This window comes from Osmerus mordax, chromosome 9 (assembly GCF_038355195.1).
Source record: "Osmerus mordax isolate fOsmMor3 chromosome 9, fOsmMor3.pri, whole genome shotgun sequence".
In the NCBI taxonomy this organism is placed as follows: Eukaryota; Metazoa; Chordata; class Actinopteri; order Osmeriformes; family Osmeridae; genus Osmerus; species Osmerus mordax.
The window spans coordinates 16,798,649-16,823,302 of NC_090058.1; the positions used below are offsets into that span (position 1 = coordinate 16,798,649).

The 24,654-nt window shown below is 50.7% G+C and overlaps 1 protein-coding gene across 1 annotated transcript; it reads left to right on the forward strand.

Annotated features, from left to right (window-relative positions):
• The first annotated feature begins 1,463 nt into the window (after window positions 1–1,463).
• Window positions 1,464–24,371, forward strand: stard9 (StAR-related lipid transfer (START) domain containing 9). The gene is made up of 30 exons (XM_067243389.1): window positions 1,464–1,496; window positions 2,158–2,274; window positions 2,445–2,477; window positions 2,580–2,641; window positions 2,826–2,938; window positions 4,681–4,823; window positions 4,949–5,016; window positions 5,316–5,413; window positions 5,619–5,897; window positions 6,170–6,267; window positions 6,535–6,612; window positions 7,244–7,318; window positions 7,416–7,595; window positions 9,074–9,125; window positions 9,346–9,471; window positions 9,958–10,040; window positions 10,255–10,316; window positions 11,188–11,378; window positions 11,547–12,033; window positions 12,180–19,301; window positions 19,395–19,595; window positions 19,757–19,940; window positions 20,082–20,222; window positions 20,401–20,500; window positions 20,611–20,774; window positions 20,959–21,023; window positions 21,393–21,595; window positions 21,899–21,978; window positions 22,238–22,396; window positions 22,650–24,371. Exons 1-30 carry the CDS (start codon window positions 1,464–1,466, stop codon window positions 22,749–22,751), a joined length of 10,899 nt encoding a protein of 3,632 aa, XP_067099490.1. The 3' UTR covers window positions 22,752–24,371.
• The last annotated feature ends 283 nt before the right edge of the window (window positions 24,372–24,654 follow it).

A 24,654-nucleotide genomic window follows, 5' to 3' on the forward strand; every position in this document is an offset into this window, starting at 1 on the left:
TTGTTTGTCCAAGGCCACCCTCAGTCTCCTGTCTGTCCCTCTGCCCCCACTGCCCCCCCCCCCCTGCCTGGCTCTGCTCAACAACAGAACCTACATCACCCAGCATCCTGCCCAAGTGTTCATGGTCCCCTCCCCTTTTGCGCTGTGAAAGTAGGTTGTGTGAAGTTGGTCCATTGTCTTCTCAGTGACTGTGACTATGAAGCCCTTCGCACAGTGACACAGATGACGCTGTATGGATTTAATGAGAGAGGACAGTGAAGATAGCTGGTGGAGATCTGTCCAGCGCTCTCAGAGGGACAACTCTCTCGCTCTCTGTCTCTCTCTCTCTCTCTCTCAGGAGGACAACTCTCTCAGTGTGAAGGACAATTCTCTCTCTCAGTGGGACAGCCCTCTGTGCAAAGGTCTAAACCAGGTCGGCTGTTGTGTCTGAGAGATCAAGAGCAGCCGAAGGATTAGTACAAACTGGTGCTACTGGTTCCTCAGGCCCCAGGCCCCCCCCCCCCCCCCTGCCCGGGTGATTTAGAGAGGGCATCTTTAACAAGGTCTTTGTTGACTATCTGCTGACGGAGAAAGACCCTGGATATGTATGTGTTTTAACTAGCGCAAGGAGGTGGAGGAGAAGGGGAGGAGGTGGGGTGTGTAGGGTGGTGGGGGGCCAGGGGGCTGGGGGCTGGATGTCCCTTTTCTTTGTGGGTGAGCATTTAGTCACTACTGAGACTGGTGGCGGGGGCGGTTCGAACTGGATCCGTCTGGTCGCAAGTCTGACCCTAAAACTGGACAGTACTGTAAAGTAAAGGTCTTTGTCCGAGCATTCACACAGGCCTCACACGCACACGCACCCACTGTCCATGCATACTGCACACACACACACACTACTACTACTACTACTACCACACACACAACATTGACATGCACGTACACACGGAATGTGCACATGTGCTCCACACACACACGCACACTGCATAGTCACACTCCTCAATGTGGCGGTGCCTCTGTCGAGGTTTGTGTAGATCAGTCAGATAAGCCTAGTTAGATAAGCTAGTGTGTGAATGCCCGGCACCTGGTCGGGTCAATATTGACCGTCCAAGCAGGCAGAGACCAGTTAATCCTGTTTATTATGACAACACGGAAGTTCACTCAAGAGGGTCAGGTATCGCAAAAATGACCACCTAGGTGTCGTCGCAATCGTCTTAGTGTGGTTTGCGGCTTCTCTCGTCAAGGCTTTCGGGCTGCACCCGAGCCCAACGCCTCCCCTCTGTGCTGAGTTCTGTTGATCCAGTTAAACTCGGGTCCAGTTCTGCGGGAGGAGGGAGGGGCATGTGAGCAAAGGGGGGCTGTGTTTGATCCTGCGTGATCCTAGGTGCTGGAGAGCATTCCTCTCCTCGCAGGTCTTGCCAGACCTCCAGGTCCCTCTCTAATGCCTTCCCCCCCTCCCCGTGTAAGGGCCGTGCTCCTGGGCGAGAATGTGCTGCGTCTGGGGCTCTGGCCTGGATCAGGTTCCTCCTGCCAGGACTGGCATGTGTTTGCTTGGACCAGGCTCTTTGTTTACAGGGCCGTGGGCCTGGGGCCCTGAGGCCTGAAGCTGGAGCCTGGGTGGAGGGCTAGGAGCTCGGCCCAGGGGCTGGGGTTGCCTCTCCCCGACCTCCCCCAGGCGGGGGGGAGGACGGGGGGGGGGGGGGGGGTAGGACAACAGGAGGACAGAAGTGGTTAGGGAACAGATGGAATCTCCTCTAGACCTAATCTCTATCCATCACACTCCTGAAGGAGCTGTTTAATTTTTAGGCCAAAGAAATGTTTATATACACACACACTCTCTCTCTTTCTCTCTCTCACTCTCACAAACACACACCCTCCTTGCTTCACCGGGGTGTTTACTCTCAGAATTAACTGTCCTCCCTGTTCCTTACCCAAACACCTCAGCAGAAAGCAGCCGTTGCTTTGGCTGGTCCTTGATCAGATCTGACTATCCTCAATGCTGTGGCTGGCCTCGGGGCTCCGACCGTGGCTGGTTCTGGATCAGGCCCAACACAGCAGATAAACACCCTGGACACCAACTCACACGGCGCTCTGGTTCCTCAGACCTCTTACTCAACACGCCGGCCCGATCGCTTTTCTCTAGCCTTTGTTTTGATTGGCTGCTTGTGTGTGTGTGTGCAGGTGTTCCAGGACCTGGGTGTGTCGGTTCTGTCCGGAGCGTCGGCAGGATACAACGTGTGTCTGTTTGCCTACGGTCAGACAGGCACTGGGAAGACCTACACCATGATGGGCACCCCGGTGAGCTAGGCCCCCGAGGGCATCTCTTTCCTGGGAAGGTGCAGGGTCATGGAAGGGTCATACGTTGTCAATGGAGTAAATGACTCTTCTCTTCTCCGCTTCCTCTCCTCTTCTTCTCTCTCCTCTTTTCCCGTTCTCTCCATTTCTCCTCCTTTCCTCCCTCTTTCCAGGACTCCATGGGTCTGACCCCCCGGATCTGTCAGGTGAGTGGCCGGTCAGAGACCCGGACAGCAGACACACAGTCGGCTGGGTACGGTCGGTGCGTTCAGTATCCCCTGACCTCCTCCCTCTCGTCTCCCCCCCAGGGCCTGTTCAGATCGGAGGGCAGCTTCCCAGACGGACAGAGCTCCAGTCGGGTTGAGGTCAGGTAAGAGGACCCCCCCCCCCCCGCTCTCCTCCACTGTCTGTCGCTCACTTGTTCGCCTCCGGATCTCAGCCGGCCGACGCCAGAGTGACAGCAGGACATCCTGGGCTCCAATAGCATTATAGAACGCTCTCGTTCCATATCTCTCTCATTCTTTCTCTCTCTCGCTCTCTCTCTCTCTCTCTAGCTTCCTGGAGATCTATAATGAGCGCGTGCGGGACCTGCTCGGAGGAGGGGACCAGAAGAAGAGGGCCTCTCTGAGAGTCAGGGAGCACCCAGAGAGGGGCCCCTACGTCCAGGGTGAGTCCGCCGCACTACCCTGGCCCAGCCACGGGGCGCGCTGTGCGGGGAGAATCGAGCCCCGACAGTCCTGCAGCAGGAGAGCTGTTTCCTCTCCGCGCTTCCAAACAAAGTCGCTAGTTCAGTTAATGATATGTTTAGGTATGTTTCTGTCTCCGTGGTCGGAGGCATTTTGGTAGAGTGGCGGTGTGTGTGTGTGTGGTTGCGTTTGGGTGTCGAGGTCGTTCCGAGGGGCATGTGGTCAGGGCAGACTTTGTTCTAGGCTTTGATTACATCTAGCAGTGCAATGCTGGCCTCCAGCTAGATGCTGGCTCTCACTCTCTCGCTCTCTCTCTCCCTCTCTCTCCCTCTCTGTTTTTCTCTGATTGCTCTCTCTCTCTTTCTCTCCCGCTCTCTCTCTCTCCCTCTCTCCCCTCACTCCATCATCCACCCCCTTCTTCCCTCCTTTCTTCATGTGGGCCCTACATCCACTCATTGTCTGCACATCAGGAGAAATCCCCGAAGTGCCAGAGGAAGTGACGTCACTTCCTTGTGGCGACCAGCAGCACATGGGAGTGCACGCTGTGTAAACACTGAGCAGACTGGGTTGCAGTGCTGCTGCGCCCTCGGCAGGTCTGCCCTGGCCTGGGAGATACTGGGGATTCTGCTTGAGGATATCTGGTCTAAACTGGAAATCAGACACATTTTACATTTACATTTAGTCATTTAGCAGACGCTCTTATCCAGAGCGACTTACAGTAAGTACAGGGACATTCCCCCGAGGCAAGTAGGGTGAAGTGCCTTGCCCAAGGACACAACGTCAGTTGGCATGACCGGGAATCGAACTGGCAACTTTCGGATTACTAGCCCGATTCCCTCACCGCTCAGCCACCTGACTCTCTACACATTCTTCCAACTTTCGTTCGACCAATTTCCACTGGATTGCCTGGAGGCACTGCATGTGTTAGTTATAACACACTCTCTTAACTGTTGCGCGCGTGTGCGTGTGTGATGATGCTGTGAAAGTTCTGAGGGTGTGTGGTGACGTGAGGTTGATCGGAGTGTGTGTGATGACGGTCCGAGGTTCGCATGACTGTGTGTGTGTGTGTCAGGTGTGTGATGAGCTGTGAGGAACTATAAATATGATTCACCTCGGTAGAGGAAGCAGACTAATTGTCAGATATTTTCCACTGTGAGCTCCACTGAGCTGGATCCCCCAGGGAGCAGAGCTGTAGATAGTCACCATGCGGGCTCTTTATATCCCTGTGACAACAACCTGGCACCCCCTTTGTGGCCCCCCTAAATGTACAGTCTGAATCATTCTAAACATGGTCTTTTGCCTGTTGATGCCTGCAATGCGGTGAAGTAAACTATGTGACAACAACAAGGTTTAATGTAACTGGCCCCTCTAACAGTACAGCTGGCCCCAGCTTGCCCCCCCCCCCCCCCCCCCCCCAGTTGAAATGATCTTTCCTCACATTCTCTATCTTCACATTCACAAGTCTGTCGCTGGACCTTGCTTGCTCACAGTCCCAGTCACCCTTAAATATATTTTGTGTATATTTGAAATTGGATGAGACTCAGCTCTCTTTAAGACACAAATGTGCATGATCGCACCCGTCAGAATTCAGAATGAGTTATTGTTAAGTTTAGTGCTGTTCGGTCCATATTCACACTGACTCTGCATTTGAGAAAGGCTTTCTGTAGCATACATATTGTAAATGCTATGTGTGTGTTTGTGTGCGTGCGTGTGTGTGTGTCAGACCTTTCTCAACACACAGTGTCAGACTACAGGCGGGCCGTGGATCTCCTTGAGGAGGGCATTGCCAACCGCATCACCGCGGCAACCCACATCCACGATGCCAGCAGCCGCTCCCACGCCATCTTCACCATCCAGTACACCCAGGTCACGACCTCACCCGACCACCAATCAGGGCCCCCATCTGCTAGAGCCGGGGCCAGTGACCGAGGGGAGCAGTGTATTGGCGGAGGTGGAGTGTTTGATGGTTTGTGTGTGTGTGTCTTCTCCAGGCTATTCTGGAGAACAACCTGCCTTCTGAGATCGTCAGCAAGATCAACTTGGTGGATCTAGCAGGGAGGTAGGTGGGGTGTGCCGTTCTGGTTCAGCCTTTGTGTCTGGAATGGCTTTGACTCTTGTCGAAGATGGGATCCTAACAGCAACTTTGCATTGTTTTGTTGTCAAGTTTGTATCAGTTATAAATAATCTGACACTCCTTCAACGAAACAGATATGCGTGCGTCATTGTGAAAACAGACTTTTTCCGAAACCTCTGTAAGATGTCTGTGTTGTCCTTGAGCCAAGCTGCCCCCCAGTGGATGAACTGTGGAACACCTCTGTAGCGTTCTGTTAAACTGACGCCCGGGTCTGTGTTTGACAGTGAGAGAGCCGACCCCCACTACTGCAGGGACAGACTGACAGAAGGATCCAACATCAACAAGTCCCTGGTCACCCTGGGCATCGTCATCTCGGCCCTGGGTAAAAACCGGGTGGGGGGGGGGGGTCATGGGATTAACATATGGACAGAGTATGGACCGAGGCAGGATTGCATACGAACACTGTAGAATGGGATGGCGACGGGTCAAATTCACCATTTCTGCTCTTGCTCCAGTACCTGTGGACACCTTGCTTAACGGTCCTGTTCCTGTCTGTCTTCTTACCCCCCCTCCCCCTCCCCCCTCAGCCCAGAACTCCCAGATGTCCAGCAGCAGCCAGAGCATCAACAGCGTGGCCAGTGAGGGGGAGGGCAGCGTGATGGGCAGCCAGGCCAGCGTGATGGGCAGCCAGGCCAGCGTGATGGGCAGCCAGGCCAGCGTGATGGGCAGCCAGGCCAGCTCTCTGTCTGGGGGAGCGGGGGGGGGAGGGGGGAGGAGGCACTGCTTCATCCCCTACAGAGACTCGGTCCTCACCTGGCTCCTGAAGGACAGCCTGGGAGGAAACTCCAAGACCATCATGATCGCCAGTAAGGAACTGGACCTCCTAACAGTTTGACCCCAGTGTTGGTTGTACCCCACGATGTCAGTCATATGTGTGTAATGACTTCTCCCTGTGGTAATGATTACTTGTTCAATGTAACTACTACTTCCTGTGTGTAACAAAATCGCTGTGTGTAATGATTACTTCCTCTATGTAATGACTATTTCCTGTGTCATGTCTACTTCCTGTGTGTCGTGTCTACTTCCTGTGTGTCACGTCTACTTCCTGTGTGTCGTGACTACTTCCTGTGTGCTGCAGCTGTCTCCCCCTCCTGCTCCAGCTACAATGAGACTCTTAGCACGCTACGCTACGCAGCCCATGCCAGGAACATTGTCAACAAGCCCCGCGTCAATGAGGTACATGCTCTGGAGACGTGTGTGTGTGTGTGGGGGTGTGTGTGGGGGTGTGTGTGGGGGTGGGGGTGGGGGGGTGGGTGGGTGGGTGGGTACGTACTTTTATTGATCCCAAAGAGAAATTGTAGGAACTTCCACGATCGTGAGTGTGACGTGTGTGTGTTTTCCTCTCTGGTGTGTGTTGTGAGTGTGAAGTGTACTTTTCTGTTGTGTGTGTGTGATGTGGTTCACTGGTGTGTGTTGTGCTCCATTGTTCTGTGCTTGCTGCAGGATGCCAGTGTGAGGCTGATCAGGGAGCTGCGCCAGGAGATCGACCGTCTGAAGAGCATGCTGCTCAGCTTCGAGATGGTAGGCTGTTCCTCCAGGAACCACACGCTACTGAACCACACACTACTGAACCACACACTCTAAACCACACACTCTGAACCACACACTCTGAACCACACACTACTGAACCACACACTCTAAACCACACACTCTGAACCACACACTCTGAACCACACACTCTGAACCACACACTACTGAACCACACACTCTTAACCACACACTCTGAACCACACACTCTGAACCACACACCCTGAACCACACACTCTGAACCACACACTCTGAACCACACACTCTGAACCAAACACTGAACCACACACTCTGAACCACACACTACTGAACCACACACTCTGAACCACACACTACTGAACCACACACACTGAACCACACACTACTGAACCCCACACTACTGAACCCCACACTACTGAACCCCACACTCTGAACCACACACTACTGAACCACACACACACTGAACCACACACTACTGAACCACACACACTGAACCACACACTACTGAATCACACACTACTGAACCACACACTCTGAACCACACACTCTGAACCACACACTCTACACTCTGCTGCTGGTTGTCCCTGCATACTTTTGGTGATCAGAGTTGACCAATCACACATGTCCTTCTCCCCCCCCCCCGCAGCGTAACCCCAGTCCATCTCTGAGCGACGAGAGGGATGGAAACCTCTCTGATATTGTGCTGCAGAACGAGCTGAAGGTGACTGAACATGCCTGACAAGCTTCCTGAAACATCTGGCTGCTCACATCCCAGACACACCCCTGACACTCCTCTCTGTGTGTGTGTGTGTGTCCAGGTGGAGCAGCTAACTAAGGACTGGTCAGAGAGCTGGCGGGATAAGCAGGAGCTGCTGGAGCAGTACAGTGTTGATATTAACAGAGACCGGGCTGGTTTCCTCATCCACTCCCTGCTGCCCCACCTTGTCACACTAGACAGAGACGTCCTCAGCACTGGGGTCACTTTCTACCATCTCAGGGTACACGCGCGCATACACGGAGGCAGACATAAAGTGCACACACACACACACACAGTCAGACATGCAGTACACACACAGTGTGCCCATGCATGCAAGCAAGCACGAACACACACACACTCAAACGCACAGTACACACACACACTCAAACATGCAGTACACACGCATGCACGCGCACACACAACACAAGCATGCATACCAACACAAGCAGACACACTGCACATCGGTATCAACGTTAGTGAGACACACAGCCAACTCGCATTCTATTTATACCCTGATGATGCTACTATATATACTACTATACCCCAAACTTCTGTCCTGCTTCGGTGAAGTGGACTCTTTCTGTCAGCTGCCTGACTGAGACCTTCTTTGTTCCCTCCGCTAGACACTTCCTCCTTGCTCTTCTTTCTCTGTCTCTGCGTCCTGCTCCGAAATAAAACAAAACAGAACTCTTGAGACGAGGTGCGTTCTTTCTTTCTTTTTCCTCGTGTCACTCCTGCCTCCGCTGTCCTCGTGTCACTCCTCCCTTCTCTGTCCTGTGTCGTCCTCTCTCCTCCCTTCTCTGTCCTGTGTCGTCCTCTCTCCTCCCTTCTCTGTCCTGTGTCGTCCTCTCTCCTCCCTTCTCTGTCCTGTGTCGTCCTCTCTCCTCCCTTCTCTGTCCTGTGTCGTTCTCTGTCCTGTGTCGTCCTCTCTCCTCCCTTCTCTGTCCTGTGTCGTCTTCTCTCCTCCCTTCTCTGTCCTGTGTCGTCCTCTCTCCTCCCTTCGCTGTCCTGTGTCGTCCTCTCTCCTCCCTTCGCTGTCCTGTGTCGTCCTCTCTCCTCCCTTCGCTGTCCTGTGTCGTCCTCTCTCCTCCCTTCACTGTCCTGTGTCGTCCTCTCTCCTCCCTTCTCTGTCCTGTGTCGTTCTCTGTCCTGTGTCGTCCTCTCTCCTCCCTTCTCTGTCCTGTGTCGTCCTCTCTCCTCCCTTCTCTGTCCTGTGTCGTCCTCTCTCCTCCCTTCACTGTCCTGTGTCGTCCTCTCTCCTCCCTTCTCTGTCCTGTGTCGTCCTCTCTCCTCCCTTCGCTGTCCTGTGTCGTCCTCTCTCCTCCCTTCGCTGTCCTGTGTCGTCCTCTCTCCTCTAATGGGTAGAGTAGTAGGGGCTCTGTGGACGGCCGGCTCTCCTGTTTTCTGACAATGTCGAGAATGCCGGCAGGCCTGAGCATTACACCACTTCCTGTATGTTAAGAGCAACGGCCCCCTGGGAGTTTGTGTTCTCCTGTTCAACTCGCCTTCAGTTAGATGAGCTTGTGTCCAGAGAGGATGTGGTAAACAAATGTTTTCCCTATTTCTTCCCTAACAGACTAGCTGGAGAGCTCTGTGATGATGTCCTGTGTGATAACAGTTTATCTATGTATGTGTTTTAGTAAACCCTCACCTAATGTATGCGCGTGTGTGTGTTTTGTGTCTCCTCTCAATGCTGACATGTGAACCTCTTGGTTGTAGGAGGGGGTGACTCTCATCAGCCCTCAGACCCCACTGGAGGAGCCGCAAATAGGCATGTGACCTGCACTCTCATTTACACTACAGCTTATTAACTTAGCTTTCATCCAAAATGACAGATAGGGCTCTCCTGGCCTTTTCAGTCCAGCCTATTGTGAAATATATATTTTTACGCAAAGTAGTAAAAATATAGCATAGGATCAGAATTCCTCAATTAACTTGCATGTTTAAAGAGAAAAGTAACCCTGAGTAACGGCTGAATGTTTCCCCTCCAGTGCTGCAGGGCGGCGCCACCTGTGAGATAGAGAACCGGGGCGGGGTCGTGACCCTCAGGCCACTGCCAGGGAGCGCCTGCATGGTCAACAACAGGGAGGTCACCAAGCCCTGCAGACTGGCACAAGGTCAGAGGTCAAACAGACCACACTCCCTCTCTCTTTCTCTCTCACTCTACCTCTCTCACTCTCTCTTTCTATCACCCTCTCTCTATCACCCTCTCTTTCTCTCTGCCTACAGTAACAGCGCTCTATCTGATGGTCTCTGTGTGTCTATAGTAACAGTGCTGTATCTGAAGGTCTCTGTGTGTCTATAGTAACAGTGCTGTATCTGATGGTCTCTGTGTGTCTATAGTAACAGTGCTGTATCTGAAGGTCTCTGTGTGTCTATAGTAACAGTGCTGTATCTGAAGGTTTCTGCGTGTCTATAGTAACAGTGCTGTATCTGAAGGTCTCTGTGTGTATAGTAACAGTGCTGTATCTGAAGGTCTCTGTGTGTATAGTAACAGTGCTGTATCTGAAGGTCTCTGTGTATATAGTAACAGTGCTGTATCTGAAGGTCTCTGTGTGTCTATAGCAACAGTGCAGTATCTGATGGTCTCTGTGTGTCTGTAGGGTCAGTGATCACTCTAGGAGGAGTCCACAAGTTCCGCTTCAACCACCCAGAAGAAGCAGCCGTCCTCAGAGAACGGAGAAGTGTAGGTATTCTTCTGAGCCAGCACTGGTGGTGAGAACGAGGATCCCCATGATTGGGTTTGTTGTGCGGTCCGCAGACTCCTGAGAAGCCAGGCCATTGCAAAATCGCAACAATCAGCCATACAAATGAGATTTGAGGATGTGGATGATGAGGATGATTAGCATGAGGATGAAGCTGCGTTTGAGGATGATGGTGTTTGTTCGTCCCCTCCGCAGGCCAGTGAGGGAGCGCTGACCTGCAGCTACGGTGACCTTCAAACCCTCACCTCGGATTTCAGGTAAAATCTAGGAGAAGACAATGCAGTGTGCCTGTGTACGGCTCATAATGTATGGCTTTCAAGTAACCTGTGGCATTTAGGCCGTACATATCTGATGTGCTGTACTTACATTTACATTTTTAGTAATTTAGCAGACGCTCTTATCCAGAGCGACTTACAGTAAGTAGAGGGACATTCCCCCCGAGGCAAGTAGGGTGAAGTGCCTTGCCCAAGGACACAACGTAATTTAGCACAGCCGGGAATCGAACTGGCAACCTTATGATTACTGGCCCGATTCCCTCACCGCTCAGCCACCTGACTACTCTCACTAGATACTGTGGAACTAAGGCTTCAGGCATATCGTTCTCAAAGAAGAGAGAGCGAGGAATGAGGGCGAGAGAAGATTCTGAGGGAAAATGAGAGGGTGAAAGAAAGAGAGAGAGCGTAACAAGCTCACTCCAGTCTCTCCTGGAACGACACGGTTTGTTGTTTACAGGACAGACTCGGTCGTTGCTTAGTTACAGCACAGAACGCTGTGTTAAACTCAACAACAGGAACAGTCCTGTACACCCTGCCAAGCGGCCACACTAGCCTCCCAGGTCTTTATCATGCAAATCCTTAAGGCTACAGGCATCTAACCTCAAACAGCTCTTTGGTAAGATCCGTAGATTGGTCAAAATGTTTGTTTAGGAGATCTGTTTAAATCATCCGATATTTCTGTATCCTAGTAGTAAAAAGTAGCAGCACTCAATGTACCAAAGTGTCTGTAATTGTCTATTTACATTTGTTAAATTGTATTTTATACAGTGTAAACGATACTTAAGTGTATTTAATTATATTGCATACAGGTATTTAACATGTGATACTTGTTTTGTGTGTTGTTTGTCGACAGTGTTGGAGGTGAGCTCCTGGGTCAGCCTGGTGCCGGGCTAGCCCCCAGTGAGGGGCCTCTCCCCAGGCAGAGACTGGAGGAGCAGCAGAGGTACGTGGAGAGCCTGCGCCAGGAGATCCAGAATGAGCAGAGACGGGCTGAGAGAGACCTGGAGAGAGAGCAGGCTCACCTGAGACAGCAGCACGCTGAGAGTGAGCGCTCGCCTCGTCACCATCCTTCACACCTCTGTACTGTAAAGTCACGTTTAGATTGGACATAGATTGTAATATTCTGTAATATTGATGCTGATGTTTGCTGTTTGTTCTAATGCTACAACTAGCATCAGTTTATATCATAGTTAATGTGTTTTGTTCCTACAGTCCAACAGTGGATCCAACTGGAGACGCAGCGCCTGGCAGCAATAGAGGAGAGGGCGACCCAGGAGTTTGGCGTCCAGACAGACTTCGCCATCTCTACCCCATACCAGGGGACCCTGGAGGATACTGGGGGTCCTGGGGAGCCCAGTTCAGGACCAGTGCCCCCTTCATCCAAGGCGGTGGGCGCCCGGAAGAAGGTGGTGCAGGAGGAGTTGTTGAAGCACCACGCTCTCCGCCGAGCAGAGAGCCGCGTCCGGCGGAAGAGGCTGCACTACCAGCTGGAGAGGATCGCCCGGAAGCGTAATCTTCTGGAGGCCAAGAGGGAACTGCAGCGCCTGGAGAAGGTTCTTCCTCCCGGTGTGGACAGCCCTGGGTCCCCTGAGCTGGGCTCGCCCCCCCGGTCCAGAGGACGGCTCCCGGTCCTGCGCAGGCACTCCTTCTCGGCTGACCTCCTGTCCCGCCTCTACCCTCGACACATGCCCGTCTTCAGGTCAGCGCCGCGTGGAAACCTCACGACGGAGCTGTTAATATGCTCGTGTTCAAACTGAATGGACTAGTTTACCACTTTCACGTCAAGTGTTGCGAGTTTGTAGCCATGTAAATAGTTTGCCTTGTCTTGTTTTTTTTCCTCAACAGCCACTTCCTGAGGAGAAATACATCGGTAGAGCTGACCCCAGTGTCTGTAAGCGGCAGGAAATGGGTGTCTGACGAGTGCCTCCCCCGTGAGAGGGCCAGGAGTCGCTCCTGCACCGTGTCGTCCTCACACAGCCAGGGCAGCAGAAGCAGAGGACGCTCCTCGGAGAACCTGGGCCAGACGATCCCAGCAGAGCCTCCCTTGGCTCAGCCCTGCAGACCCCGCCCGGAGAGGAAACCCCTGCTGCCCCAACGGGGACTCCTGTTCAGGGCCAATCCGAATCCAGCAGCAAGCCAGCAGTCACTTCCTGGACCTGCTGCACAGCCAATTAGAAATCTGAAAAGTGGACCAGCGGCAGACAGGTCCGGCCCCCAGAAGGCTCTGTGTAAGGCTGTAAGGGGTCTCCCTCGTGGTAGCAGGGGCCTAGATACCCTCAAGAAGGTGTTCTCTCGCTCCGTGGGTCCAGGGATAAAGACCGCCCTGGCCAGGGTGTTCCGGAAGCCTCCGTCAGGAGTGCAGTGCGGAGGCAGGACGTCCAGGGCGGGTGGCAAGATCTCAAGCCGTTTTCGCTGGAGACAGACCAGAGACAGGCCCACGGGGGACTCAAAGATGAAAAGGAGCAGCATGAAGGTGACGGTGTCGTGCGAGGAACTGGACCAGAGGACTCTCTCCCGGGCTCCAGGACAGAGACGCTGGCACAGTGCCGAGACCCTGATGAGCCAGACCTGCCGCTGGGTGGAGAGGCAACAGGGACTGGAAGGATGGGTGGAAGTCGAAAACGAGGTGGAGGGAGAAGAGGAGGAGGATGAAGGCTCCTCGGACTGCGACAGCATGTTCTCGCTGGACTCCCTGTCCTCGGCCTACGCCACGGCGCTGGCAGAGCAGCTGAGGCAGGAGGAGATGTTCCACAGCGAGGCAGAGAGTGAAGATAGCCAGATGTCTAAGGACTCCCTGGCTGTGGAGGATAGAGGGGAGCACCACGCAGCTAGACTGGGGCTGAGGCAGACAGTCATCCCCAAACACGCAGTGGTTGCCTTACATCCACGCGTGGGACAGCATATGACCTCCGAGGTTCTGTCAAGGTCAGAGACGGATACGACTGGCAAACGTCCTGAAATGCCTGCTGAGGCCTACTGGAGTCAACATGGCCACCCTAAAGCTAGAGTGAATGGTGAAATTGGAGCCACAGGGGGGGCAGTTACCCAGAGACGACCAGCGACAGAGCTCAAAGACACAGCTTCTAAGAGAAGTGAGGAGTGTGGGAAGAGCCCCTCCCTGGCGAGTTACAGCCCTCGTTCTCTCAGTAGCTGCAGTTTAAGGGAACCAGAGACCTTGCTAGCGCTCACGGACGCTTGGTCCTCCACCGATGCAGCAGACAGTCCCAGAATGCACAGGGCCTCTCTGGCCCAGAGGAAGAGAATGGTATTTACTGCTGTGAACAGCAGCAGCTGCAGCCTTAGTCCCACCAGTGTGGAACTCTCAGATAGCCAGAGCAGATCTGGAAGCTATAGCTCTGTGTCTACCGAGGGGGATCATGTGACTGTGGAGGAACACAGACTTGAGGTTTCAGAGGGGAGCCTAGATACTCTGGATTTCCCTGATTCTCAGTTCCTCTCAACCCCAGAGCGTCTAACAATGGCAGTTAGTCCGGAACCAATGTGTGTGAAACAATTTGAAGGACTCTCCCAAACTATGGAGAACAGAGACAATGTAGGTGGCCGCCAAATTATTGAGACGGAGACTCTCTTACAAGAGCCTGGCTCTAGTACTGACTGCAAGAATGAGAATATCCTTTCAGCATCACAGCCTACAATGTCAAATGAGCCCGGAACACCACAGGTGTCTGTTCTTGCTGATGTGTCTCCTGAAAGAGTTCCAGAAATAGCCACAGACATCAATGTGTTTTCCTCAGGTCATCAGTCAAAAGCTATTTTATTGCCTTACTCTGAAAATGAACTGTTGAGCGAGGTTTTTGACACTGAAAGTGTCTCGAATGTTTCCTGTGAAGACACTGAGCTATGCTATGAAAAGAAAGTTAGCAGGAAAGTGAAAGACACAGAGTCGTGCGAGGTTACAAATACCAAAGACATGTTACTTAACAGTGACAAAATTCTGCAAGATCTTGAAACCAAAGAGCCTGACAGCCAGTGTGCACAAACAGAGCAGGAAGCTCTTAAACCAACTAGTAAAAATTCCAGGAAGAGAAACCAAGTCAATCAGGATTCTTTTGTCGGCAGCTTGAAAATACCAAAGAGGAGCAATGAAGGGGACCTGGTAACGTTGTCCTCTAGTCCAGTCAGAACCATCTTGGCAGTTGGTCCTGACAACAATAACAATGGCAGTGACTTAAAAGGGAAGTTGTCTGTCTTGGCAAGTGATAACCCCAGGTTTCCCCAATCAAACCGTACAGAGGATGGCTTCAGGCAGGACACACCAGCTGAAGTGTCAATGGCAGTGCCGGGGACCACATCCAGTGAAAATAAAAGGCCCAGTGGGAAGTGGAAAGATGCTGTATGTGACTGTAAATCCGGTGGCGTGGGCGTCCATGAAGCCATTCTTTTAGAAGATGGGGGAGTAACTTTGAAGAGAGAGGGAGAGAGAAATGAAAGGGAAGACGTTGAAAGCCGGGGGGACAAACCACAGACGGATAGAAAAAGGAGGGAGAGAGAGAATATATCCCCGCAACCACCTAGAGACAGGGACAGTAGCGAGCTAGACCTGAGGATCTCCGAAGTTGTGATGGAGCACATGAAGATGTCACTGACAGATGGAGGTGTTTATAAAAGGGACGTGGAGATGGAGAGTGAAAGCCTCACATGTGATCCATTAACCAGCCAGCCGGCCATGGTGGCTCATTTCCCAGCTATAGCTGCTAATCTTGCTTCTGCTTTGTTCGAAAAACATCAAGACTATTCAGAGTGGCTTAGAAAAGACACCAGAACAGACCAGACAGTAACACGCTACAGAGAGATTGGAGAGCCCTCTACACTCATCAAAAACTATTCACTTTGTACAGAAAAAATCCACCCTTTTCCTCTTGTTAGTCTGGACATAAGTGATGGATCAGCAGAGATGTTCCAGGGGAACGAAGGAGGAAATGCTACTCAGACATGCACCGACCGTCAAAGCTCTGTAGATGTTCAACTTGACCAGAGGGGAAACCAACATGTACATGTGGTCAGTTCATCTTCACCGAAGTTCAGTACTGGAGATTTAGATCTGAATGCTGGAAGGATTCACCAAGGAGAGAATAATAAACCAGGCATGAGTGAGAGGGTTGAAATTGTACACCAGATTCAGAATACAAATGATTGTTTTAGAACAACATTGTTTCATCCAGCGAAGGATCCTCCTCCTACTCAATATTTCACTGTTGATTGCCAAAAGATAGAATTGGTTCAGACTATGAATCCTGACAGTGACGTTAAGCAGCCGAGCCACCATCACAAACCCTTTACAATACAGGGGGGGAGATTTTCTGGGGATGTTTCCACCTCAGCCAAGGAATGCTCTACGCCTCAGGAGGTTTTGTCCCAACTAAAATCAACAAAACTTCCCAAAAATTCTACTACTTTACTGATAGCTGTGGAATTGTCATCCGCTAAGTCAAGTAGTAGTCAATATTCACCAGACAAACAAAATGGGAATCAGAGTCATCCAAATGAGTCTGTAGATGTCCAAGGTCTATCTGCCAGTCCTGAAACTCTAAATTCACAAATAAATAGAAATCACCCTGGTCACCAAAGAGACATAAACCTTAATCAGCCATTGCTTGCTCAGCCCATCTATCCACAAACTCAATTAGATAATGCCCCTCATGTTTGTGTGAATGTTGGTGCTAGGGATAATCAAGCCAATATGAAGGATGATCAATACCTGCTTGGGAAACGGCTGACTGTTGGGTGCTCCAAGAATAACCTTGCCCTCACTCTCAGACAACTGGCCAAAGATGAGGAAGAGTCAGTGACGAATCAACTCCCGACGAAGTCTCCTGTGATAACACCAATGGAGAAGTCTTTGCCTGGTATAGCTTCATCTCCCAACATACCACAAGGAAGTAGGGATGGTAGCATAAAGATATTGGCTGATAGTTGTGGAGATTACAGATCCAAAGAGGGAGATGCCAAGACTAATTGTAAACAGAGCCATTCTATTGGCGCCAGCAAAAAGGGAAAATCAAAGAGGTTCCGAAGGGTTCAGGCTCAAATCCTTCCTAGTTCCTCATCAGACTCGACTCTCAAGTCTTCTTCAGATGAAGAGGAGAACATCATCAGAGTTAACCGAAACAGGTGCTCGCCAACATCAAGGCTAAAGATTGGCTCTCATAGAAGTGGACAGCCAGATGTCGCTCTAGTTAGCGGAGTAGCCGTCGCTTCATCAAAGCCCAAAGTTACGACCATTAAGGAAACTTGTCGAGCCAGTGGTAGACGTGGGAGGGATTCCGGAGTCTGTGTGTCCCAGAAAGAGCATGGTGTGACGGCACGATCCCTTCACGTGGTTGAGGTGGAGAAAAGAACCGGTCGAGAGAAAGCCGTGTTCATTAGTATGGCAGAGAGTGAAATGTTGCCTTGCACTCCAAAGCCTAGGGATTCGCCAATGCACTTTGCCTCAAGTGACATAAACCCTTTTGTTCACCAATGGCAGAGTGAGGATGCAGATCAAAGGTGTCACAAAACCCCAGCCTTTGGAAGTGCAGCAGACTTAACTTGCAAATCTCCCTTGCTGAACGGTGTTGAGAAGCACATAACCAGATGCTGCAGTGTGGACAACGGTTTGAATGTGCAGAACTCTCCTTTCAACTCCCACCTCAGCACTTACGCAAACAACAAGGGTCTCTCCAGCACCCTGAGCAGCATTGAGGACTTCCAAGAACCAACCTCCCACAAGTCTCAGCTCAGCCCAGGAAGCGATGGATCCTGTGTCAATCAACAACCCCCTAACATGACAGAAGCCGTCAGGAGCAATTCCTCACGTAACAGTGTTTCTGTTGGGTTGGGGACCAGCTTGGGCCAGGTGGATGAGATCATGCTGGTGTACTCCTCTGAGCAGGAGTCCCAGACCGGTAGACCTCAAGCCTGTGGCATGATGTGTGACCATGGCACCCAGACGACTGGGGATGTCGGAAAGAGAATCCGCCATAGAAGGAGCAGCACTCAGGTACCACAGTCCACCAGGGTTAGAGATGCTAGCAGAGAGTCCAACACCTGGGCTAGCCTCCAGAACATGTCTGAACATCTCTCCCAGCTGATCCACAGTACCTCTGACCTTCTGGGGAATGTCCAATGCATGAGGAACGGGGATGTCTTGAAACGTAGTCCGAGAAACAGTCCGCGACATGTTCAAGTGTCACATTGTTACTCCAAAGATCAGACCAAAAGAGACTGTTCAACCCAAACAGCAGTAGACATTGGTATTCAGACCGAAAAGACTCCAATGCCTGCGCTGAACAAAATGTCTGTTTACCAATATCCATCCGTTGAGAGATCAAAACCCCATGAGGTCAATGTGATAGTCAAAGTGATTGGCTCAGAAGTTCTCAATGTCTCTCAAGAAGATAACTCTGTGTGTCGAGACAGAGTTCAGACCAATACGGATGATAAGATCCAAAGCATGCCTGACCTGAGAACGAATGGCTCTCCTATAGTCAGAGGATCCATCTGTCAACAAGTTGGCGCCCCACACAAAGTTCTGTCCATGGAGACTGTTGTCCATTGTCCCAATCAACCAAGATCTGCTGTTCACTCAGACTCCTCAAGCGGCCTTAAACCAGAGCTCTCCCCCAGAAGCATTAGAATCTCTGAAATCCTGAGTAGCTCCTTCCAGGATGTCAGCCAAGAGAATTTGAAAATGTGTGCCAACCCTGAAGTTAGCTCTGTAAAACAACAACAACAACAAACCGTGATATACACTGACCGGGCTTCCTCCCCCATCCTCACTGTGGGAGTCAGGCCAGGCCAGAGAAGAGAACAGGCTGTACAACTTCACAAGAAACACCAAACACCCAAAATGCCTAATGGAAATAAAGACCAAATTGACAATAAAAAGGCTTGCTGGTCTACGCCCTGCCTCAATCTCCTCGTCAGGGAACGTCGAACATCCCTGTCTTTAACGGATCGCGGTGAAATGTGTGAGCTAGATTCGAGTGACAGTTCCATCAGTAAATCAGAGTCTGTGTCACTTGAGAATGTAAGTGCACTGAGACATTCAAGCACCAAAGAAACGGATGAACGCTCAGTCAGTTCATCTGCAGACAATGAAAGTAGATGTCCAATTAAAGAAATAAGAGACACCACCTTTTCCAACCCTACCAAGCAGAAGACTTCTTGCCAAAGTCTGAGATGGTCCATATCTTCTCTTTCCAGTAATGGAATAACCATGCCGAACCACACCCCTCTCACAAGAAGGTCTGGTGCGTGCCGACAAGAAGGAACATCGGTTTCTACCCTGGAACACCTCCAGAGCTACAAGCGGAGGACGACCGCGTTTCACCACAGGGAATTAGAAGATCCAGGGGAGTACCACGACGGTGGTTATGACCCCACCCCGATCAGTAAGAGGACTATCCAGCTTCAGGAGGATGACCTAATGTCGCTAGCTCCTAGCGAGTGCAACACAGATGTCCTGGTGAACATAAACCCCATCGGTAATCCGTCCCCACAGCCTGAGCACGGTCTGGTGCCTGAGGACCTGCCGATGCACAACAAGTTCACCAACTGGTCCGGGATCAGTCACCAGCTTACAGAGAGACGGACCAGTGGCACAAACAAACCAGCTGCTTGTCCCCCCGACAATCCTGAGGTGAGGAGGAGGAGCCAGGCGAAGTGGGATGAGATGGAGAGCAAGCATGGTTCAAGCCTGGGTCCAGAGAACCTGGGCTCGAGGGATAGGAAGAGTAGGGAGATCGAGAGATTGCGGAAGGAGAGGGAGCAGGTTATGTCTACTGTGCATCTCCACATGAATCCACACCAGCTAACTGTGGAGCTGACGGAGGCAAAGCTGCACTACGGTCTGGGCGAGACAGACACTCTCCTGAAGATGCTGTCGTCTGGATCCAGAGAGGAACCGTCGTCTGGATCCAGAGAGGAACCGTCGTCTGTCCCCTCAAACCAGCAGCTCTATGACGGGTAAAACCCGAATTCTTCCAATTTGATCAAGACATGCGTGATGGTCATGGGTATACCATTTGAGATGATTCAACCTCTTTGCTCTCTTCCCAGACACAGGAGGAGTATTGAGGGTTTGAGGCAGGAGAGGGAGGCCCGGCTCCAGACCTACCGGCGGGCCCGCAGCCTCAGCCCCAGTAAACACCCCCGCTCCCCTCCTCAGGAAGACCTCACCTCCTCTAGGGTCTCCGCCCTGCCCAGCCGCCGCAAGGACTACTTGCAGCAACTCCGCCAGGAGGTGGTTGACAGCACCAGGTATTGTACCAGGTTGTTTAAGTGACTGTCTGGACTAGGCAGAATCCAAATGACAATACTTGTTGTTTAAATCCCTCGCTACGATGATAAAGGATCTCGAGTCAAAGTGTGAGTTATTTTGTCTCTCAAATTTGTCGCCCACTTTTTTTGTCTTCTCCCAGGATTCCGGATCCACCGCGAGGAGAGGGTCATTACCCGTCTGAGATCGAGCAGCTGTTGCGTGACTACGGCCGCGCCCGAGAGGAGGCCAGGACGGAGATCGCCCGGGCACGAGAACGCCTCAGGGAGAGAACGGAGCAGGAGAAGAGACGTTTGCAGCAACAAGCTCTCTCTCAGGTGGTCACGGTTAGTTCCAGAAGCTTCCAAATCTCAATGGATGAAACGGACAAATGTCTCCCTTCCTAAGGATGTCAGTCTGTCAGTCTTCCTTCCAAACTTTCTCCAACATGTCCCCCCCCCCCCCCTCTTCTGGTATCTGCCCTGTAGGATGACTTGCGTCATCGGACCCGGATCAGCAGCAGTACTCTGTGCACTGGGTCGAGTCTTAGCTTGTCCTCAGGACCCACCTCAGGCTACAACAGTGGCAACACCACCCACCTGAAAGATGGCTGCAGACCCACGCTCACTGTACAGGTCCAGACACTGCCTTCACTGTATAGAATCAAATTAATGTTATAGACACTTCTAGAAAGTTCTAGATTGTTAGATTGAATCTGAGATCCTAATCACCATGGAGGCTCTAGCTTTCAACCAAAAGATTAAAATGTAAGATTTGTTTCAAATTGTGTCTGTTTCGTCTTGTCAGGCCCCAGGAGTCCATGAAGATGGGCTGAGTTCCAGGGCTCGTCCACCTCTGGCCGGTTCTCAGGGAATTAGGAGCCAACGTGCCTGGCTATCTGTTCAGGGTGAGGAGCCTGAGCGCTGGGGAGGGACATCCAGCCTCTTTGTACAGTACAACACAATGATGGAAGATGGAATTATACATGTTTGATTCAAAACGTTGTTTTCCTCATAGATGTTCGCCTTGAGCCTGGGGTCCTGACCTTTGATCCTCTGATGTCATCGCCATCATCGCCTACCTCCCTACGCCAGCGCACCGCCTCGTTTGGCTCCTCCTCCTCCATCTCCACAGCCTATCAGGACATCACGTCTTGCCTGCTTGGCCGAGCGTTGGCTGAGGTAAATATACGATGCATGACCTTCCCCTCAGGAGCCTTTTATCTCCCTGTTATGGTGAGGCTTGTTCATTGTTTGTACAGGATCCAGATACATGCTGTTCTAATCTCCACTCCATGAATGATGGATGTAATGTAAATGGATTTATTCTATGATCTGTATTAAGTAGCTCGTTTTGTTTCCCTAGGTGCGCTTGGCTGCTGGCGGGGACATAGGGAACCTGGTGATGGGCAAAGCCACTGCTGGATGGAGGTGACTTGAATGATGTCTCTCATATTTTATTCATGTCAATTTGTCAATTCACAATGATGATCTAGTGTCCTATTCTGTATTGGTCACCTCTCTATTTCTCTCTCCCTCTCCTCCCCCCTCTCTCTGTCTATGTCTCTCTCCTTCTCCTCCCCCCTCTCTCTGTCTATTTCTCTCTCCTTCTCCTCCCCCCTCCCTCTGTCTGTCTCTCTCCCTCTCCTCCCCCCTCTCACTGTCTGTCTCTCTCCCTCTCCTCCCCCTCTCTCTGTGTGTGTGTGTGTGTCTGTCTCTCCCTCCCTCCCTCGTTCTTTATCTCCCTGTATTGCTCCTGTCCTGTCTCTTTCTTTCCCTCCTACTCTTTCTGCTCTCTAGGTATCAAGGTAGTGAGCGAGGGGTCCAGGCCTACCACAGGCCCTCATCCAGCCCGTCCGTGCATGGCTTCCTGGGGGCGGCGGAGCTAGACAGGCCCCTGGCCAGCTTGTGGGGCCTGGTCAGAGAGCCTTCCAAGACCCACCTCCTGCACCTGTCCGTCCGCTCAGCCTGGACACGACCATTAGATGGCAGCACCCAGCTGGGTGAGTCAGCTGCCTAGTGGAGCTACTGATACAGGCTTGTCTAGACTTCCATGCTGGAGCTATCTACCATTGGACCGTTACAAGTTCTAACTTCTTGGGACGTACACCTGCCTTGTTAATACAATCTGCACTTCTCTTGATAAGTGTCTGTATGTCTCTCTCCCCTCTCTCTCTCATCATGGTGTGTGTCTCTCTCCTCTCTCTCACATCATGGTGTGTGTCCCCCTCCCCTCTCTCTCATCATGGTGTGTGTCTCTCTCCCCTCTCTCTCTCATCATGTTGTGTGTGTCTGTCCCCCTCCAGTGTACCTGGTGACAGACCCGTCCTCATGCCATCTGAAGCAGCCCAGAGACTTCTGCTGTGTCAGCACCGAGGCCAGACAGGTCAGCGCTGTCACACTCCCTAACAAACCCCCACAGGAACACCTCTCAGTGTCTCCTTTACTCAGGTCCCCCAAATAAGTCCTCAAGAGCTACTAGTGGAGGGATAGGTTTACACTCCAACCCTGCTCCTGGAGAGATACCCGCCTGTGGATTGACACTCCAACCCTGCTCCTGGAGAGATACCCTCCTGTAGGTTTTCACTAGGTTTCCAGGAACAGTAATTCACATGACCTGCTAACTTGGTCCTCCTGTCTCCCAGGGCGACCTGTGTGTGCTGGCCATGCAGTCTGTGTTCGAGGAGTCCCTCCCTCGCCCCAGCATGGACATCGTCCGCGCCGAGATGTTGCCCAGCGCCTGGCTCCTCCAGCCAATCACACGTGGCGGCAGAGAGGTTGTCCGTGTCATCTTCCTGCTGCAGGTGAGACAGGGTGGTTGTGTAACAGCTGGTGTTGAGTGTTGTGCCTGATATATTGTTTTTGTTTACCAATAACTTCTTTTTCTTTTCTCTACCTCTTTCTCTGCTCTCTCTACATCTCTTTCACCTCCACTTCTCTCTCCATCTTTCTCTCCCTCCACCCATCTCTAAACCTTCCTTCTCTATCTTCCTACACCATCCGCCTCTCTCTTCCTCCACATGTAACCTCTCCCTCCATTCCCTTTCTCTCCTGTAGGTGGACCTTGGCAGCCCCTCTCTCCCCCAGAGAGTTCTGAACGCGGTTGCCAGGAGACAAGCATCGGCCATCGCTGAGCTGGACGCCATCTGCTTGCTCTGACACTCCAGGAGCGAACACACACAGACGTAGCATTGAGCACTTAGACTAAACACCCCAGTGTGGGACTGGTCTCTCTTTCAATTTGCACCCAACTTTATTTACTTGACTTCTTTTATTTCTATGAAGAGCACTGATGTTACGTTGATCTTGCGATCATGCAGTTTTTTATATGGAGTTACTATTTTTTCATAAATTCCTTTTTTTAATTATTATTGTGTATTTCTGTATCATAGGTGTTTGTTAAATAGTGTATAGTAGTACAACTGTACATATGCTTGTAACAATTCTAGTTTTGCCAAAGTTTGAGTGGTCTATATCAAAGACCCATAAATCTTATATGGGTATCAAGGTACAAATTCAGTACAAAAGTTCAGAAACTATATGTACGACCATGTTTGTTCCAATCAAGCACTAAGCCAGTTGAAGACACCAATCTGCTATATAATCTGTGCTAATTCGTATCTCACATGGCTCAGTGAATGGTATCTCTTAATTCAAACTCATGGATGTATTTCTACTTTCTGGTGGTGACCTTTCACACCTCAGGGGCAGTCCCAGATATGACCCGCCTCGCCCCCGTCTAGTGTTACTGCAACCTCTGACAAGGCTGACCCCTGCATGCATCCCATTCCAATCCCTCTTTATATTCAAAACACTGATTTTGTTGAAATATATTTAAGTCTCCACTTCCACACTCGCTGTCCATCCTGTTAGGGAGTCTAATATATCTGTACTGATAGCTTTGTGTCGATAGGTCTCTGGTTACCAAGGTGATGTTTGGTCACCCTGGTATCCTGTGTTGATGTCACACAGCAGAGCCTCAGGGTCTCACACTACCCCGCACCCAGCGGAGAGACTAAAGGTGTTTTCTATGGTATTTCTGTGGTAAAATAGGGGTAAATAAGTTGTTGTAGTTAAACTACATGTAGGGTACATGTATGATCGTAACACCCACATTTGCATAAGATGAGTCAGGAGGATTTGCGTTCTCATCAGTGTATTTATTCGTTGTCTGTTATTTATTTCTGTTTCCTCTGTTTCCTGTTGACTGTGCTTTTTAATCAGGACTTTTCGGATGTGGAGTGGAAGACAATGCAATGCTTGAAGTTATAGTAATTGTTTTTCAAAACAAATTAACCGTTAATATTAGAATTGTTTATTTTGATTTCTTGCACAAAGCAAAGAATGCAATGAGTAATTTAATTTTCATTTTATTTTATTTTTATGATTTTGTACAATGTGGAGACTATGCATATAGTTTATCTTCAGTATAGTTATCAGTTATACATCCATGCTGGGTTAGACCCAGCACTTAAGCCATACATTAATGACAATTTAAGTCAAGATTGTTGTTGATTGTCTAGCAGTTCCCATGGGAACCAAATAATAAACTGAAGGATAATGTTTCTCCTGGGAAAGCAAGGAAGGAGCTAAATTACAACCATTTGTAATAATTGTGTTTGGCTGTATATTTTGTAAAAATATAGGCCTAAATGCCTTTTCTACCATGTTGAAATCTATGATTATTTATGCCTTGTTACGGTTATAACCTCTGTGTGTGTTTTCAACGAAATGCAATCTATCTGCATATGTTATTTTCTTAAATATAGCCTGCATATTTTTCAAGGTTGTGTTGTCAGAGTTACTTGATTCCAATACACCACCAGAATACTGGAGCTTCGTGTGAGTTCTATGCACCTTCATAAGATATCATGCTTTACTACATTTACTAGTGCAACATACACACGCAGTACATTTGACAACTGCATGAAGTCATTTAGAACTTGGCAACTTGACAATAAAAACATTCCACTAAACGGTCGTATAACCTGCATTGACTGAAATGCATTTTAATTAACACATACCAGTGCTATCCTAGTGTATTTCATTGCTTAAGTCAATG